Source organism: Diaphorina citri, unplaced genomic scaffold (genome assembly GCF_000475195.1).
Source record: "Diaphorina citri unplaced genomic scaffold, Diaci psyllid genome assembly version 1.1 scaffold285, whole genome shotgun sequence".
In the NCBI taxonomy this organism is placed as follows: domain Eukaryota; kingdom Metazoa; phylum Arthropoda; class Insecta; order Hemiptera; family Psyllidae; genus Diaphorina; species Diaphorina citri.
Genome location: NW_007377721.1, coordinates 83428 through 103288, shown reverse-complemented (window position 1 = coordinate 103288; position 19861 = coordinate 83428). Strand labels below are relative to the sequence as shown.

At 38.5% G+C, this 19861-nt stretch overlaps 1 protein-coding gene across 1 annotated transcript in view; it reads right to left on the bottom strand.

Annotated features, from left to right (window-relative positions):
* Window positions 1-1672: 1672 nt before the first annotated feature.
* LOC103507072 (inter-alpha-trypsin inhibitor heavy chain H3-like) overlaps window positions 1673-19861 on the bottom strand; it is a 26919-nt gene continuing 8730 nt past the window's right edge. The window contains exons 9-17 of the mRNA XM_026822024.1: window positions 18611-18744; window positions 17213-17373; window positions 16774-16870; window positions 16407-16496; window positions 15127-15202; window positions 14864-14932; window positions 14602-14720; window positions 13403-13524; window positions 1673-1810 (exon numbers count right to left, since the gene is read on the bottom strand). Coding sequence (XP_026677825.1) covers window positions 1673-1810; window positions 13403-13524; window positions 14602-14720; window positions 14864-14932; window positions 15127-15202; window positions 16407-16496; window positions 16774-16870; window positions 17213-17373; window positions 18611-18744 — 1006 coding nt within the window. The remainder of the gene's footprint in view (window positions 1811-13402; window positions 13525-14601; window positions 14721-14863; window positions 14933-15126; window positions 15203-16406; window positions 16497-16773; window positions 16871-17212; window positions 17374-18610; window positions 18745-19861) is intronic.

Sequence of the window (19861 nt, the reverse complement as noted above, 5' to 3'; positions counted from 1 at the left end):
AGGCAGGTGGTTTTATTTTCTCTTGGGTGCAGATTCAACAGTTATTAGCCTTAATTATTTTTTTTTTTTTTTTTTTTTTTAGATTTAATATGGTACATTTATTTTAACAAAAATTAAATTTTACAATGTTGGTTTGTTGATGATGTACAATACAAAGATGATGAAGAAGAAGAAGAAGAAGAAGAGGAGCCAGCTGCTAATTTATCTGTGTAACATAATTGTTCTAAAAATCCGATCTTTCATTCAAGAAACCATTTGGAAACCAACAAACCAACATTTAGATCAGTTGTGAACCCTCCTCGATCTTCTGTTGGTGTTCTTCAATTTCAAAATTGAACCATTAAAAAAAAAAAAAAAAAAAAAAAAAAAATTGTTTTTTTTAAAATAAAAAATGAAAAAAAAAAAAAAAAAAAAAAAAAAAAAAAAAAAACTACATTCATACCCCATAAACAAGTTGGATCAAACGGACCGCTTTTTGATTTAGGAATCCATTTCCTCGAGAGCAATAATATCCTGATTTTAAACTTGATCATGAGCTCTTCATGAAAACAAACAAATGGTGTTGTTGGTACTCCGAATGTCTTCATTTGTGTACAAACTACTTTCCATGTTACATGGAAAGTAGTTTGTACACACATGAAGACATTCGGAGTCCATGTTCAAGATAAGAACGCTTACAGCTTTGATTTGAAAGGTTACAAAGAGTACCTCGAGCTAATTAATTAGTTTGTTTATACTAACTATCTTCTTGTATGGATACCTAATTACCTAAATTGTTTTTAGATAAGTTATCTACATATGTAGGTTTGAGATAAGTTACATAGGTAGGTACTTTCTGAAGTGGTGCATTTCTATGAGAACCCTGTGAGAACGTTGTCAATATGAAGTTGGACCCGATTACTAACTATCTTCTTGTATGGATACCTAATTACCTAAATTGTTTTTAGATAAGTTATCTACATATGTAGGTTTGAGATAAGTTACATCTAGGTACTTTCTGAAGTGGTGCATTTCTATGAGAACCCTGTGAGAACGTTGTCAATATGAAATTGGACCCGACAGAGGATTTTATTGAAAGAATTTGCTAGTGTGTAGATTCTACAAGGATGTCCTTCTAATACATCCTTGATTTCAATTGTCAATATGTTTGGCCTCGGAAAGAGGTAGAAAACATTCTGTAGGTAGCTGCAAACACCACCGAAGTTATTGAAATATTGAACCAAACTTTGAAATTTTTTGGCTTGCAAGGGCGGCAGACAAATCAGACCATTATTTTCAGCAGGATGATTCCTTTTATGTCTCTCAATGATCAGCTTGATCTCATAATTAAGAACATTGGAAGTAAAAACCCATATAGCATGAACAACATCAATAACAGAAAGTTTTTAATGTACCTAAACAGGGTGAACACAATTGACTTTTTTTGAGTGTTTAAAGGTAAAGCTAAAACTAACAACGACATGGCATTGTTGATACTTCAATATTGTTGTTTAACTTAATTGTCCCATTGGGATTTTGACCTATTTTTAAGGATTATTTTATTTGGCCAACCTTGTAACATAGGTAATATTACAAATAAAACATTATTACTACCTATTCAATACAAGAGGTTGGTACCTTCAATATTTTGTTGATCTCTCTTATTTTTGAGGTGTCACCGCTCCCTCAGAGGTCAGAGGACCTTGGAAATATCAATCTCAACTCCCATTGTATCATAGAACGTTACATTAAACTTCCGGAACACCCTGTAATTGAACTCGGATTCAGCTGATAGCTGAACTGTATCCAGCAAAACCCTCATGAAAGACACCTGCGGGAAAAACGGGGCCAAATTTGATACAGTACTCCTCCTGGTTCATTGCCAAGTCAAGTGTGACTTGGTGCATGCCTTTGATTGGGATAAAATGGTCTGCTATACGAATTATTACCCATGTTGGGAATTTAAATTTTATGACTTGACTAGGACTCGAACCACCAACCTCCAGATCCGAAGTCCACGGCGCTAACCACTACACCACTGAGGTTGGTTGTGTGGCAGTGAATATTTACTGTACCTAGCTCCGAATAGAATTTGTTCTCGGTTTAGAAAAGACTTTGAATCAAGATTGATATATGTACATAGGTATCTCGCCTTTCTGAAAGATCCCAAATCTCTGACACCACACTTTTATATTTTATTTATTTATTGGATGCTAGAAGAGTGGGGGGGAACGACCCTAGCGGACAAAACAAACACTATCAAAAACCAGATGCCAGACCGAAATGCTACTCCTGAGTGACATATTCAATATCTTGGCTCAAGAGAGGGTAAGTTATTTGATGCAGAGGTGGAGAAGTGATAAAAAAAAAAATATGATGGCATCAACTGATGGCATCATATTAATTAAGGACATCACCTACAACTATTAGAGGATAAGGAAAGTAAAACTCTCAAATTGGTGTTCAACTGGCCCCGAATCTTTTGGTGGTCATAAAGACACCATTACGAAAAATAATACACCACGAACCTCATTAATAAAACATTTCAGATTTGAGATCGTGATACTTGAAGATCTGTCCGCTGAAGAATTGGGAGGTTTTCCTTTGTATGGCCTATGTTTTTATTAATTATGATATCAAGGTTAGCAATCTAGATGGGTGATGTATTATGAAATGCTTGAACTTTCAAGAATATGATGGAGTACACACTTGAGTTCGAACATACCACCAATGTGGCAGTGAATAGGAGGAATAGCTCCGAATAGAATTTGTTCTCGGTTTAGAAAAGACTTTGATTCGAAAAAGCATTCCATCAAATGTATCGTATCAAAGTTTTTTTTTTTTTCTTCTTTTTTTTATCAAAGCTTTTTATCTACTAGGTACCTTATCCATAATCCCCAAACTATCCTGCGTAAAATTGCTTTGATCTTCTCCAAATCTTCCCTTGAGATAGTCAACTTTTCTTCCTGGATAATGGTGCTAAGGTCACATTCCTCAGCCTTCAGTTCACTACTCCCCATGCATGCTAGCACATAAGATACTCAACGGCATAATTAAGATGCCCAGTCATTACCCAGCACTTCATTTACTCTGAAACATGCGAGGACTAAACCCAAATGGAATTATCCTTTGCGAAACATGCAAGGCTTTAAACCAAATTAATATCGGCGAGATAGACGCTAGGCTGCACCACATATTATTGTTATTATTGATTATTACCGAAGAATATCCCATACCAAAGCAAAACCATATGGGTGAACCAAGTAAACCAGTCCATCAGCAGTGTAATTATAGGATGGTTTCACTGAAATATATGGATATGAGGTTGTCTATAATGGTACGTCTATAAAATAATATACATAGCCAGGGGCAGAGAGAAGAGCATAATGGGGCAAGGTTTGAATTACAATAGGGGGATCTGAGACGGGCTGAACAGAGAAATGTAAACAAACACAGAGATACCATTTTCTATGAACCACAATGAGAATACATTGTGGACAAACAAATTGAAATCAAAGGAAACATCTGAGGAAAAACACCATTAAATTTCATAAACTAAAGGAATCTGTTGCTGCTGTAGCAAAATCTACTGCAAATGATCATCATTTCTCTGGTAGAAACTTTTCGACTTTAGTGAAAAACAAGAAACAGAAACACAACACACAAAGAAAAGAGACGCAAAAACGAAGGAGGAGGAGGAGGAGGAGAAGAAGAAGAAGAAGAAGAAGGAGGAGGAGGAAGATTGAAGCAAGAAAGAAAACAAGGGAGAGATTGAAATTAGGAAGGGAGACATGAGAAAGGGACGTAAAGGCAGAGAGCGAGGTAAAGGAGGAGAGAGAGAGAGAGAGAGGGAGGGAGGGAGAGAGAGAGAGAAAGAGAGAGAGAGAGAGAGAGAGAAAGAGAGAGAGAGAGAGAGAGAGAGAGATATTAATAAATGTCCATTCAGCTGTCTGTGGAAGATTGAAAAGTTTTTGAGATCTCAAGAGTCAGGGGTTCTCATATCTAAACAAGTCACACCAAACCTTAAAGGAAACTTATACCAAGCGCTGAACTATGCACATAGAAGAAAGAAAGAAAGAAGAAAGAAATGAAAAAGGAGAAAATCAAATTAATTTATTTTGAACTTAATATTCCAAACGGTCCTCTGGCTAAAAAAATTTGTGTCACTGATGAGATTCGAACCGAAGTTCCCTCATTTGTAAATCCAATGTCATTATACTGGGACTATACAAATCAAAACCACTAAAAATAACAATAATCTAGATAGGTACATACCTAAGGTAGCCAAACTTTTACAGAAAATTGGGAGTATTTGAGGAACTATTGTTAGAGTGTTCTTTAAATCAAAATTCAAATGACTTCTTCTACAGAGCCTCCTTGATTCTATACTGTTTCTCAATATGACTCAATCTACTCTCTATTGAAATTAATAATCAATAGATTGTTTGTAATCGTATGCTAATGGACGTTTTTAAACAAAATTCAAATGACTTCTTCTACAGAGCCTCCTTGATTCTATACTGTTTCTCAATATGACTCAATCTACTCTCTATTGAAATTAATAGTCAATAGATTGTTTGTAATCGTATGCTAATGGACGTTTTTAATGTTTTGTTGACACACAAGCATCAAACTATCAAACTCTGAAGCTTGGAATTGTTGTTCATGGAAATAATTCAAAATCTCTTCAAAAATTGTCATTTTTAATGTTTTGTTGACACACAAGCATCAAACTATCAAACTCTGAAGCTTGGAATTGTTGTTCATGGAAATAATTCAAAATCTCTTAAAAATTGTCAGAATTTAGATGTTTCTTCATTGTCTTTTATCGCTTTTGACATTTTCGCCAATTAGTCGGATGTTTTTTCTCCAATTTGGTAATGACATTCTAAGTTGTAGGATTTCTATTGTATTGTTAAAATTGTCACAATTTAGATGTTTCTTCATTGTCTTTTATCGCTTTTGACATTTTCACCAATTAGTCGGATGTTTTTTCTCCAATTTGCTAATGACATTCTAAGTTGTAGGATTCCTATTGTATTGTTTATTATTAATTCTAAGTGATAGAATTCTTTTCAAGTTTTCTCTTGTTCTTTAAAATTGTCACAATTTAGATGTTTCTTCATTGTCTTTTATCGCTTTTGACATTTTCACCAATTAGTCGGATGTTTTTTCTCCAATTTGGAATGCCATTCTAAGTTGTAGGATTTCTATTGTATTGTTTATTATTAATTCTGAGTGATAGAATTCTTTTCAAATTTTCTCTTGTTCTTTCAGTTTCCAAAGTTACTATAGTCAAGTGAAGACGTTGTTCTTTTTCCTATATTAATAAATTAATTGAAGATCTTTCGCAGCTTCAGCCCGAAATCCTCTCTAACTTGTTCTGATCTAATCTGGAACACAAGATTAATTTTCAAAAGTGATGTTCAAATTAACTTTCCTGGGAATTTCAAGCTGGATTCATTTGTTTCAGTGTGAGAATCCCAAAATCGGTCACTACATTGCTGCGTAGCTATGTTCATATTCCTATTGGTCGATTTGAACATATTTTAATTTAGTGATGTTCAAATTAACTTTCCTGGGAATTTCAAGCTGGATTCATTTGTTTCAGTGTGAGAATCCCAAAATCGGTCACTACATTGCTACGTAGCTATGTTCATACATATTCCTATTGGTCGATTTGAACATATTTTAATTATGAACATGTCTGATAGCCTTATCTGATTGGCTGATCATATTACTAATAAGTTCTATTGTATTGATTAATTGACACATCTTTGCCACAGAGTGTAACAAAAGGTTGACTTCGAAGGAGTGTTTTTTGAATTCAAATTGTAGCTTCGGAAATTAATATGTTCCTAAACTTTCTTCTTGATTTTTCTATCAGGGATTTTTGTCAGCTGATTGCCATTTTATTTTAACTAATTATTAACTTCCTAATCTTAACTGAATCTGTGGAAGATTGAAAAGTTTTTGAGATCTCAAGAGTCAGGGGTGGATATCACAGTTATAAATATAAATTGGGTTATATACGTATGGAAATGGAAAGAATGGAACAAAATAAAATAAATATTCAATAGTTATTTCAACAAGCAGAATGCCAATTTGATGAAGTGTTAGATTTAGTTCATTCCCTGTTTAGTTAGGAAGGCGTTAATCTTCTTAACACTGATTTTCCTGGCCAAATCACAAAAATTCTCCATTTCGTCAATTCCCATGAAAGGAAAAGTTGTCTTCTCCCAAGACGTGGGCCTGTACCCGAGCAGGTACCTATGTACGGTACAACCAAGTCGTTATTTAATAGAAATTGTCATCAAGATTAATTACTAAAGTTCCGTCGGTTGTAAAACAATATTTCCCCCGAAAAGTTCAACTCGAAATAGTTTCCCCTGCATTTCTCTTCCTGTTTCTCCTCCATTGTCCTATTCCATCCCTTCCGCCCCCTGTTTTTCCCCTCTCCCTGTCCCCCTCTTTAAGCCTTTTCCCTATCCGGAACAGTAATATTCTTCCTTTTGTGATAGGAACAAGAAAACAGAACCAGTTGTCCAATTAACAGAGGAATTCACAAAAAATCCCAGGGGATGAGGGAAGTAAAACGGGTCTTTAAGGAGCCAAACAGATTTTTTTTTTCATTAGGCGCTTTAACACGTGCGTGTCGATCGCACCGATCCCTTTCGGGTTAGATCTTGGTGTAAAGGCCTATGGCTTTCAGGTAGGACAAGGTTGAGTCAGTGTTAATAGGGTCGCGGAACAGTAATATTCTTCCTTTTGTGATAGGAACAAGAAAACAGAACCAGTTGTCCAATTAACAGAGGAATTCACAAAAAATCCCAGAGGATGAGGGAAGTAAAACGGGTCTTTAAGGAGCAGATTTTTTTTCCATTAGGCGCTTTAACACTTGCGTGTCGTTCACGCCGATCCCTTTCGGGTTAGATCTTGGTGTAAAGGCCTAAGGCTTTCAGGTAGGACAAGGTTGAGTCAGTGTTAATAGGGTCGTTGATTAGGGCCGGGACTGACGGTAGGGATGAACGGGCTTCGTTGTGCGATGGGCAGGAAGTGTTGGACAGACAGAGGTTCACCACAGCTGCAGGATGGACGGGGAGTTTTATTGAACAGGAACTCATGTGTTAGGCGAGTGTGACCTATCTGCAAGCGTGTGATGACGATCTCTTCATAACCGAACAGAATTGCAATGCTGAATCAATCAGACTCTAAATTTAATAAGAAAATTTCTGTCGAGTGTTAAGCATGTTTGCCGATTTTAGTCACAAGCTGAGAAACCGTTCTAGAATTTTAGTCTAAAAACCAGTGAAAAATGTCGAGTAAAAGCTAGAACTCACTTCGAACTCTTTCTGCACGCAAAAAGACAATATATTATGTTCTTGTTCGCCAAAAGCAAGGAAGGAAAAGAGTAAGGAGCACCAGGTTGTAAAAAGAACCCTAAAAAGTTTCCAACACCCTCGTAACTTCAATTTCCATTCTTATTTGACGCTCCTGTTATTAATGAAACCGCTTTCCCTCTGAAAACAAGAAGTGGTCGCTTTATCCAACATCTCATAAAAAAAAGTTTCCAGAAAGTTTCGACAATCACAGTGAAAAAATACTGTAGTAATAATACAAAGTAAAAAATCTGGTGTGAACATCACACGACTTTCCTTATCCTATTGAATGATGCTTATTTGAGTGTTCTTTTACCCTAATTTTTACAAACCGTTTTGTCACTATAAGATACTTGGGCACCTCTGGTAACGAGGAAGGAGTTGTTACCCACCTTGCTCACCAGTGGCGAAGGAAGTTGAAATCATCAACAGTGTCCAAAATAGGAAGACTTCTACTTCAAATTCATCTATTCTTTATTCTACCGTCACCATTCGGCTACAACTGAAGTCGCCCCAACAAAGGAGAATGTTGTTGACATCTACTTCTCCTTCCTACTTTGTTATAATTTGAAGCAACATAATTTGAAGGTATATTGTTGGGGAACGGAAGAAGAAAACGTCCCAGACTTTCATGTTTCCAGGAAGTGAAAGACCTGATGAATGTTGCAACATACTACTGCCGCTGCTACTGCTGCTGTAGCGAAATGAACTTTGAACTGATTTAACTTACTCCTAAAAGAAGATAACAAGGGAGAGAGAACAATGTCTATCTCCTTAACGCGATTAGTCCACGGCAAAGATATCTTTTGCGACTTTTGACGCCTTATTCAGGACACTATCCCCGACCTCTCGGGCAAAAATCCAGACTACGTTATTTATGTCCGCCAAACTTTAATTTTCAGCCTTCGTTTCCTGGACTAGATGCCTTAGAGCTTAGAAGATGTTGACAGGCTGACATTCCGACAAATTCTTCAAACCCACAAAACTGACCGTGCCTCCGTCACTAGAAAAGCCAGGAGCGAGGATTTAGGATTGGATCTTCTGACTTCAGACAATACGAGGCCCTATAATTATCTCATTACAGATTTATTCGAACGATAACCGTTTGAATCAGATTTTCATAACCAGTTGGGCTGTGACTTGGGGGTGTTGTCTGCCTCTCCCTGATGTTCAGGAGGCATTTCACAGCCAAACCCTTCAAATTCTTCAATCCTTGTGTGTCATGTGTGTTTTTACAGTGGAATTGTTCGTCAGATTGCCGAATAAGAGGAATTTCCTGGTCTTTTAGAATTTGTTTCCTCCAGTCACCATCAATTTACCAATGGATCGGATTTTAGATGCAAATATGTCGGGTTTTAGAAACTTCATAAGTCCAAGCTCTAGCTCTGAACTATGGATCTAGGAATCTAGATATTTCGGCTACACATGGTTTACCGCCAATTGAGCATTTTATGAACAGTAGATTATCAGCAAATGATGTGAATACTCCCATATCACCGCGCCGCGCCGTCAGTAATAATATTTTGACTACTTGACTGGAACGTAGCAGATTATCAGCAAATGATGTGAATACTCCCATATCACCGCGCCGCGCCGTCAGTAATAATATTTTGACTACTTGACTGGAACGTGACCGCCTCTACATGTAGTGACAATCGGGCTTCAGTTCCCACATTCAAGCATCTCTTGTTTATTGCTACTTAGGATATTCCTACATGGGATGTTCGTACTTGAAGGTCGTATTTCTTCAAATGCACACTACATATCAGTGAGTCACAATTAAAATTGTATCGATTTCTGTAAGGTTGATCTGAAACAAGTTACTACTTAGGATATTCCTACATGGGATGTTCGTACTTGAAGGTCGTATTTCTTCAAATGTACACTACACATCAGTGAGTCACAATTAAAGTTGTATCGATTTCTGTAAGGTTGATCTGAAACAAGTTCTATTTTAGACTCTTAAGCTCCCACTGAGTACGTGGGCTTATTTTGTTTAATTTAGCACAGGGCGGGACCTTTCTTCTGCACCAACTTACTGGAACATGGAACCATTATTGGAAGTCCTCGGCTACAAATCATACATGTATCTAGATGAAGATTAGAGAACCCTACTGAGTGAAATGTATGTTACGCAAACGTAAGTGTTCCAACTTCTAACCCACAGGTCTAGACTCATGTTGAACCATTATTGGAAGTCCTCGGCTACAAATCATACATGTATCTAGATGAAGATTAGAGAACCCTACTGAGTGAAATGTATGTTACGCAGACGTAAACGTAAGTGTTCCAACTTCTAACCCACAGGTCTAGACTCATGTTGACTCTATGTTAGGTCCTTTATTGATGTTTTTCATCCTGTGTTTGTGCTGAGCCCAAAGTTCTTGCCAACAGGAAATTGTAGTTTATTAAACGATAATAGCGTTGTTACAGGGGTGCCTATGTCACGAATCATTTGCAAGAGTGAGTCTGTTTAAGCCTTTATTGATGTTTTTCATCCTGTGTTTGTGCTGAGCCCAAAGTTCTTGCCAACAGGAAATTGCAGTAGATTAAACGATAATAGCGTTGTTACAGGGGTGCCTGTGTCACGAATCATTCGCAAGAGTGAGTCTGTTTAAGTTGCGAGTTGAAAACCACTCCACAATCCCTTGAAGAACCATGTCCTATGTTACTCTATCAATCTAATGAAATGTTCCAAGTTTACCTTTGAGTACAAGTATTGCTACAAGCTCAGATTACTTTTGATACAACCCACTAATCTAAGCTTACTTCAAAATTTACAGTAGCATGGTGAACTTACCAGCGAGAGAGGGAAAAAAGCAATCTCTTTATTTTTGGACAAAACTAATTCCCACATGAGACAAAGGAACGCTCCACTGCACACACTAACAATACTATCCATCTTTCACATGTTTGTGTGAAATTGTACATCAGTCTCTGCAGCCTGTGGCAAGTTGGCAACATTTGCGGTTGTGTGTTTGACCAGACAGGATCCTCTGTGGTCAATTACGTTCCCCGATGAGAATAATATATATGTGAGCTCCTCTCCAGACTTTCCATATAGCTACTGCGGGAGAGGGGGTAGTAATATCATCTACCTTTGGGTTTACTTGCCATTAATTAGTAATTAGGTAGTAATTAACATCGGAACAAGAGGGAAAGCAACAAAGAACACGTGTCTGTGGAGAAACGAAATGAAGACATCTTTTGTTTTTCAAAGGGACAGTGTTTTCGAGTAAACACTACCACGAGCCTTGGAACTTGGGAATTTCCAAAGGTAGGGCAAGCAATTTCGGTAATGGAATAAACATCTAATGAAGAACAAAACATAACAAAACCTAATGTTTAATAATAACAAAAGAACTGAACATCTATCTAATCTGACAGTATCTTAAGCACCTAACATCCAAAAATTGAACATGTACATTATACCTACCTATCTTTTCTTCACGCCTAAAGGTGGGTTTACAGGCTCAAGCCATTTGCAGAAACCGGCACGCGCAAGACAGTTTGTGCAAATGGCTTCAGCTTGTAAACCCACCTTGAAGTAAGCACATAATTGATTTTTTCGCATTGAAACCACTCGATCCCGTCAACCGTTGACCACTCAATCCCGTCACGGAGAGGAAAAGAGAAACTTTGGCAATTAATGAACCTCTTCTCAATCTCCTGATGGTCCTCTTAACACCTTAACAGTTCTTTATTCCCTTTATCAATAACGTTATTCTTTTTATCAAAAAATTCTAATCCTCTCTGGCTCACAATAACATTTTCATAAAGCCCTTATAAAAACATGTCATTGGACAATGCTTAACAGTTCTTTATTCCTTTTATCAATAACGTTATTCTTTTTATCAAAAAATTCTAATCCTCTCTGGCTCACAATAACATTTTCATTAAGCCCTTATAAAAACATGTCATTGGACAATTGAGGCCTCTGATACCGTGAGATAGTAGACTTGAGACTGGTAAGAACCGACTAACCCAAGGAGTACATCAACTCCTGATCGTTATTGTTACATGATCAAAGGATCTGGCGACTTAACAGTTCTTTATTCCTTTTATCAATAACGTTATTCTTTTTATCAAAAAATTCTAATCCTCTCTGGCTCACAATAACATTTTCATCAAGCCCTTATAAAAACATGTCATTGGACAATGGAGGCTTCTGATACCGTGAGATAGTAGACTCGAGACTGGTAAGAACCGACTAAACCAAGGAAAGGAGTACATCAACTCCTGATCGTTATTGTTGCATGATCAAAGGATCTGGCGCAGTCGATCCTTGTGTTGTTTATGATCCATCAACCATCTCGGCCCGTATATCAAGAGTCTGCGTGGAGCCAGGGACGATGCAAAGAGTCGGATATAAGGACATATAGAAAAATAGAATAGAAGGACATAGATTTGTATGAGCTTAACCCATAAGGCTGTTTGCCCCTACACCTAAGCCTTGGAGTGGGCTTTTTGTGTATGGAGCTAAGCTGTATAGGAAAAGGTAGACGCTGTTCATCCTTTTGTCAGTGTGTTTGGCCATCTTGGGTGCAAATATTTTTAGCCAGCGACGCGACGTCCAATGCGCCAAATCTGACGGTGAGTGACTGGCCTTAGTCTAAATTCTAGCATTTCCAGATCTGGCGCAGTCGATCCTTGTGTTGTTTATGATCCATCAACCATCTCGGCCCGTATATCAAGAGTCTGCGTGGAGCCAGGGACGATGTAAAGAGTCGGATAGAAAGACATAGAAGAATAGAATAGAAGGACATAGATTTGTATGAGCTTAACCCATAAGGCTGTTTGCCCCTACACCTAAGCCTTGGAGTGGGCTTTTGTGTATGGAGCTAAGCTGTATCGGAAAAGAGAGACCCTGTTCATCCTTTTGTCAGTAAGTTTGACCATCTTGGGTGCAAATATTTTGAGCCAGCGACGCGACGTCCAATGCGCCAAATCTGACGGTGAGTGACTGGCCTTAGTCTAAATTCTAGCATTTCCACCGGACAGGTTCAATGCATTCGCGGATCCTTCTTGCTTCCGGCTTTGGAAATTATCAAAGCTCTCGGATCTTGGTCGACTTTTAGCACTAAGTGTATGCCAGAAAATCTTACACATACCAAAGGTAGGGTTGAGAATGTTGGGAAGAGCCAAAACCTGTCATTATTTGACAGCCATCAAGGTAAGTTCTTCGCCTGTGTTGTAATAATTTGCAACGTAATCATAATCATTGATCGACAAAAACCACTCGCGTCATAATTTTACAGTGAAATATCCAGAAACATAATAACATGTGTACATAATAGGTACACCTTATTTTCTTCAGACTTCAAAGGTAGTTATTTTTTCTAACAATTTTATTGCTAAACCAGTTTGATACATTTGTACCTAGATAAATTAGTCACTTACCCTTTACCAGTCCCTTTAGGTGACTTTTCTTTGGTGACAGAAGTGGTTATGCGAATACAAACCATACAAAGTATGGTTGCTACTTACTCCCATTACGTACCTACAGGTACTTACTTTATGTTACTCCTATTACCTACTTACTTTATTTATGGACCTAATCAGGAAATTTTCACGCTTCACATATTAAGCACAATAGAATACTGGTAGGTAGGTAGATTTCCCTTAATGTGCTTTTATTCTTATCCTTTAAACAGGGAGTAGACCAGCTTAGTCTGGCAGGGGACTTTAAACAGGAAGTATACGAGCCTAAATTTCCCTTGCTAAAGAAATAGCAAAGGTTGAGTGCAAAGGGCATCCAATCGTAAAATTTGTAGCGAAAACCAAATGTCAGCTCAAAGCAATCACCCTAGTTAGGATTGATTGAGAGGCTGATGAAAAACGCTGACCCCGTCTGTACACGGGAAAAGGCGAAAAAAAAGAAGAAGATATTTCTAACTTACCAATTCAGAGTCTTTGGCCAGGGTGTAGTTAACTCAAAGCAATCACCCTAGTTAGGATTGATTGAGAGGCTGATGAAAAACGCCGACCCCGTCTGTACACGGGAAAAGGCGAAAAAAAAAAAGAAGAAGATATTTCTAACTTACCAATTCAGAGTCTTTGGCCAGGGTGTAGTTATGAAGCTTGGCATAGTTTTCAAAGGCAGATATCATGTCTGAAGTCAAAGGTTTGGTACCATACCCGTCATCTGTTTCAGCGTATTTTATGTCTGAAAGAAGAATGATTCCAAAAACATAAGAATTTTCCGCGGGTCTTATAGGTACAAGTTATCCAAGCTTACCCTGTTCTTTTTGATGATCCAGTAAGAATAAAAACTCAATGATCACCTAATGTAGAAGATTATTATTCAAAAATTCAACAGTCCACTTTTCTAATGGTGGACTCCACAACTGGAGAACAGTTTATTAACTTCGAGAATGGGTATATTGGGTATGCCATTTTGAAATGATTGTTAAATCAACTGAATTTGAGGAAACCATTTACTGATGAAAATTTGTAATTTTCGTGTGCATAGTTATGGTAATATATGGAATTGTTAAATGTGAACTCACCGACGGTAGTCTCACCTGATATTTATTCTCATTAAGTTTCTTCACTTCCTTGATGATCTCTTCTGGATCTGACATCTCCACATTGGGTTCTCCATCCGTCAGGAAGATAATAATGGGCTCCGGCATCTCAACTTTATTGGCGAACGTTTCTCGGCCTACTTTGGCCATTTCGATAGCTTTCCTCAGACCATCGATGATGTTGGTACCGAGGTACAAGCGTACAAGTTATCCAAGCTTACCCTGTTCTTTTTGATGATCCAGTAAGAATAAAAACTCAATGATCACCTAATGTAGAAGATTATTATTCAAAAATTCAACAGTCCACTTTTCTAATGGTGGACTCCACAACTGGAGAACAGTTTATTAACTTCGAGAATGGGTACATTGGGTATACCATTTTGAAGTGATTGTTAAATCAACTGAATTTGAGGAAACCATTTACTGATGAAAATTTGTAATTTCCGTGTGCATAGTTATGGTAATTAATATATGGAACTTGTTAAATGTGAACTCACCCAAGATTATTATTCAAAAATTCAACAGTCCACTTTTCTAATGGTGGACTCCACAACTGGAGAACAGTTTATTAACTTCGAGAATGGGTATATTGGGTATGCCATTTTGAAATGATTGTTAAATCAACTGAATTTGAGGAAACCATGTACTGATGAAAATTTGTAATTTTCGTGTGCATAGTTATGGTAATATATGGAATTTGTTAAATGTGAACTCACCTAAATCTGGAGCAATGGTCGACATAAATGAACCGCCCGCTCCACCGAAACCTCCAAGGCGCATTGGGGGCGCCGGTAGTATATTGACCGACATAGGTCTCTTCAAGTAAGCGAATGACCCGTGCTGATTGGAAGGAACTCACCCAAATCTGGAACAGTGGTCGACATAAATGAACCGTCCGCTCCGCCGAAACCTCCGAAGCGCATTGGGGGCGCCGGTAGTATATTGACCGACATAGGTCTCTTCAAGTAAGCGAATGACCCGTGCTGATTGGAATAGCTAGTGGGCATGCTGGGGGCGGCGTAGGAGAAGCCTCCTGAAGGTAGCGAGGAAGCGCTGAGAGCCGCCGGCTGATAACCGGGAAAACCGCCCGCGCCCAGAGCCATTCCGACCTTGTACATGTGAACTGTGAAACAGAAAGTAATAAATACTCTTGAGTGCCAATAGGCAAAAATATAGCGCAAGATGGCTTCAGCAAGAGAATTTCCCGTGTCTTCCTGTATGTAAATCAGGACCGTATCGAGGAAGCGCTGAGAGCCGCCGGCTGATAACCGGGAAAACCGCCCGCGCCCAGAGCCATTCCGACCTTGTACATGTGAACTGTGAAACGGAAAGTAATACTCTTGAGTGCCAATAGGCAAAAATATAGCGCAAGATGGCTTCAGCAAGAGAATTTCCCGTATCTTCCTGTATGTAAATCAGGACCGTATCCAGGATTTTGGAGGGAGGGGGCCCGAAGGTCCAACAGTGATGTACCGGGGAAGGGGGTGGCGAAATACATACGGCCCTGATGTAACACACCGCAAGTCTCTTCAGCAAGAGATTTTACTGTGAGTAGGTATCACTGATATGGATGGTATTGTAATGAATGGTGATAATATGCATGATATTTTAATGTTAATATGTACCAGTTTGTAATGGAAATAAGAGATTTTACTGTGAGTAGGTATCACTGATATGGATGGTATTGTAATGAATGGATTGAATGGTGATAATATGCATGATATTTTAATATTAATATGTACCAGTTTGTAATGGAAACAAGAGATTTTACTGTGAGTAGGTATCACTGATATGGATGGTATTGTAATGAATGGATTGAATGGTGATAATATGCATGATATTTTAATGTTAATATGTACCAGTTTGTAATGGAAATACGTGGGTATCCCTGACATTATGATTGTAATGGATAATGATATGCATGAGGTTGTAATAAGCATAATGATTAATGATAGAATAAACCCAATGATGAAGATTGAAATGAAGTCATTGATACATTGTGAAAGATTGGCTGGAAAGCTGATTAGGGAAACCCCTGAGGCAAAAAGTGGACAGTGGAATCTTGGAAAGCACTTTGGTGAACACTGGAATCATCGCGTTAACAAAACAAAAGCTACATGAAAGTTTCAGCATGCATACGACCTTCATCAAGGTCGCAGATTTACTAAACGATCTCTAACAAGGCCATTGATTGACCAACTTATGAAAGTAACCAAATAAGCATCGAAAATCAGACCCAAAGCTCAGCGGATTAAACCTAATAAAATAGCGCTTCCTTTTATCGTTTATAATAAAATTTGCTCAAAGTTGAAGGGAAGTGAGAGAAAAGTTGAGTTGAAAATTCCGAAAAACCATTTCGTGTTAATATAGGCCGGGCAGCGCTTGGAACTCTTGACGTTCGCGCGCCTCCCGGCAATCTTGATAGCGTTTCCTTACTTTCCTTTTATGATAGAGTGATGGACATGCGAAAACCCCTCTTCTTTGGCCTGAAATCTACCCTGCTTTCGAATAAAGATCCTACCTGGCCTTTTGACTGCATAGTGTCCCAATTGTTTTCTAAATTGTTTGCGGACAGGCATATTGCCTGATGATCGAGATGTGTACGAATGGCCTGAAAGGTACGATGGTTGTAGGAAAATAGTAGCACAGGCGAAGCTGGTTGCTAACCGAGTAGTTTTATGGCTTTCTTTCCCCGCCTGGGGCGGATTTTATTCTGACCGGATAATGTTCGTTCTCAGAAAGGCTGACTTTCTCCGATACCGTATTCCTTCTCTCTTCGATTGCGGGACGATAAGACCTTAGCAGTTACAGTTCCCTGTATTAAACCTCTTCAAAATAATAATAAATCTGGCTTTCATTTAAGTAATTACTCATGGCGGGATACGAACCTGGCTCTTCGGGAGTATCTTTTTTGGTTTCGACAGCATTGCTGGTCTCATTAGGCTTCACCACAACCAAAGAAGTGAGAGGTGTCACGAAAGAGTACTGAAAATGGAAATGAAAGTAGAAACTTAGAAGGACTTTAGAATTGTACTTGGCATACAAATTTCATCAGAACAATAAACTAGACTGATGGCCGGGTCGAAAAGGTGAATTTAAATTAAACTAGGTTTAAGTTTTCAATCTCGGTTTAAGAAATCTGATTGGCTAAAATTTATGTTTTTTTTTTAACTCCGTTTTTTTATTCTTATGTTACCTTTTTGATAATGGTTTAATGGTCAAAAATTCCGACATTTTTAATACATCAACATGTTAAAATCTAAAGTCTATAATAAATATTAATAATAATAAAATCTAAAGTCTCTTGAAAATCCGCCATTATCTTACCTCTAATGAAAGTGCTAGAGCTTTGCTTTGACTGGCGTTTTTCTTGTCTTCGTCATTTTCATCCAATAGCTGTTGTACATACAGATAGGCCCAGGCTCTTTCCAAATGTCCTGAAATGAAAAGGCCAGAAGGGTACTTAGAATATTGGTTCCTTAGTATCACTTAGTATGCTCATTTGAAATGAAGAAGAAGAAGAAGAAGAAGAAGAAGAGGAAGAAGAAGAAGAAGAAGAAGAAGAAGAAGAAGAAGAAAAAGAAAACGTTGCTAAATTTCATAAAAGAGACAGAAAGATTTGAAGGAGAAGAGTGAAAAACAACAAGAATCGGGTGCAATAGTCCTACATACTGGACTCCGCACACGGGACTTTCGTCAGAAAAGACCCCCATTTCAATGTAATGTAATGTAATGCTCATTTTAATTAGTATGCTTCACAAGATTCTACCTGATAGTGTTTGTGCTCACCAGGTCTACTTGATAGTGAGTGGCTATGGCTAGCCTAACAAGTTTATTTATTTTTTTTTTTTTCTTTTAAATTTTTTTTAATCAACAACCTGGATTCAACTCGGGAACACACTACCCTCAGTTCAAGTGAGCTCACGTGAAGTGAGGGCAGTGTAGTTATCGTGAACGAAATCCCCTACCACATTATGGGAAAACTTTGACCCACATCTTTCTGACTCCCCATGAGCTCACATGACGTGAGGATAGTGTGTTTCTATCTTAACACTAAAGTTATATTTTCTTTTCGGAATTTCTGATCTTTTGGCGTGATATCGATACTAAACCAGAGGAAATCCAACATGGTGCACCATTGGAATCATTTCCGAAAGTTTCACGAAAGGAAAGGTCGTCCGCAACTCGGGAACACACTACCCTCAGTTCAAGTGAGCTCACGTGAAGTGAGGGCAGTGTAGTTATCGTGAACGAAATCCCCTACCACATAATGGGAAAACTTTGAACCACATCTTTCTGACTCCCCATGAGCTCACATGACGTGAGGGTAGTGTGTTTCTATCTTAACACTAAAGTTGTATTTTCTTTTCGGAATTTCTGCCCTTTTGGCGTGATATCGGTACTAAACCATAGGAAATCCAACATGGTGCACCATTGGAATCGTTTCCGAAAGTTTCACGAAAGGAAAGGTCGTCCGACACATCCTTGTCTGCCTCACACATGCCCACATCCGCTCTTCTTTGCCCTCACCTCCCTCCCTATCCGACGATGTTGAAGGGGTTGATTCTCTATTCCTATTCTTCAAAACCCTCAATCTATACAACCTAATGTAACCTAGGGATATCAGCGTGAACGACCTACTGCCCGTAGAGTTAAAGCGCTTAAGGGGGGGAAGAAAAAGGTCGTCCGAAACTTCGAATATGTTGAATCAATTGCTTACCTGGCCTGGGTTGACATTAACGACGTGTTCATAGTGACCCAAAGTTCTAGTGAGGAACTGCTCGTATGTCATGCCAAAGTTGACTTTGGTCTCTGGCTCCACGTTCACTGATACACGGAACGTGTTCGAATCTCGGGCACTGGAAAATAAAATTTCAAAATTTCATTTCCTCACGCTACATCATTAGCGAAAGTTGAGTTCGAAGGGCATCCACTCGGAAAATTTTGTTTATCCAAAACCAGTTGGCCTCAGAGCGATCACTCTAAAGCTGATTGAGAGACCGACGACAAACGCCGACCCCATCTGAGCATGGGAAGGGGCGAAGAAGAAGTAAAATTGTACAGAAGAAGGCGATCACTCTAAAGCTGATTGAGAGACCGACGACAAACGCCGACCCCATCTGAGCATGGGAAGGGGCGAAGAAGAAGAAGAAGAAGAAGAAGAAGAAGAAGAAGAAGAAGAAGAAGAAGAAGAAGAAGAAGAAGTAAAATTGTACTGTGTGCATTTAGCGTTAGTAGGGGTCGCAAATCCCGCACGTTTCCAATCCCGCGGGATCCCGCGCGGGATTTGGCCAATCCCGCGGGATCCAGCGCGGGATCCCGCACTTATGCAATTGAAGGGGCAACATAGGTATTTATCACCTAAACCCCCGCCAAAGGTGACTGAAACTCTTTCTTTGCGATTTTCTTTCTATTTGAAGTAATTGCTAACCTTTTAATCACAAAACTGTACAATAGGTAAACAAAATTCAATTCGTTTTCATCGTCACCATCATCATAACCAGCTGTTATCACTACTAACTCATATCACTACTATGTAAGAACAATCATATCACTACTATGTAAGAACAACAGACAACTGAAGAACTGACTTTTTATGGCCTTTGCCTTCGGTAAGGAAAAGATTACCGAGGTACCTTGTTACCCCTACCCCCTACCCTACCCTACTACAACGAGGGGTAAGGGCACGGACTGGGACTACTACAGGCTGCAACTTCTGCAAAAAGCAGCTCTTGAACGAATGACTTTCTCATATCTTTTAGAATCTGGTCTCGCTTAAGATAATAGAAATACAAGATTTATCATCTTTCAAATCAGGAGAACAAAAGAAACACTACTTGAAACCAGACTACCTGTAGACAGAAAAATCAAGGTGCCTGTAGAGTTCATAAAAAAAGGGTTATTCGACCTATTTTAAACCTTTTCTTTGTGGTATTCATGGATCCATTAATTCCGAAAAATCCCGCAAATCCCGCA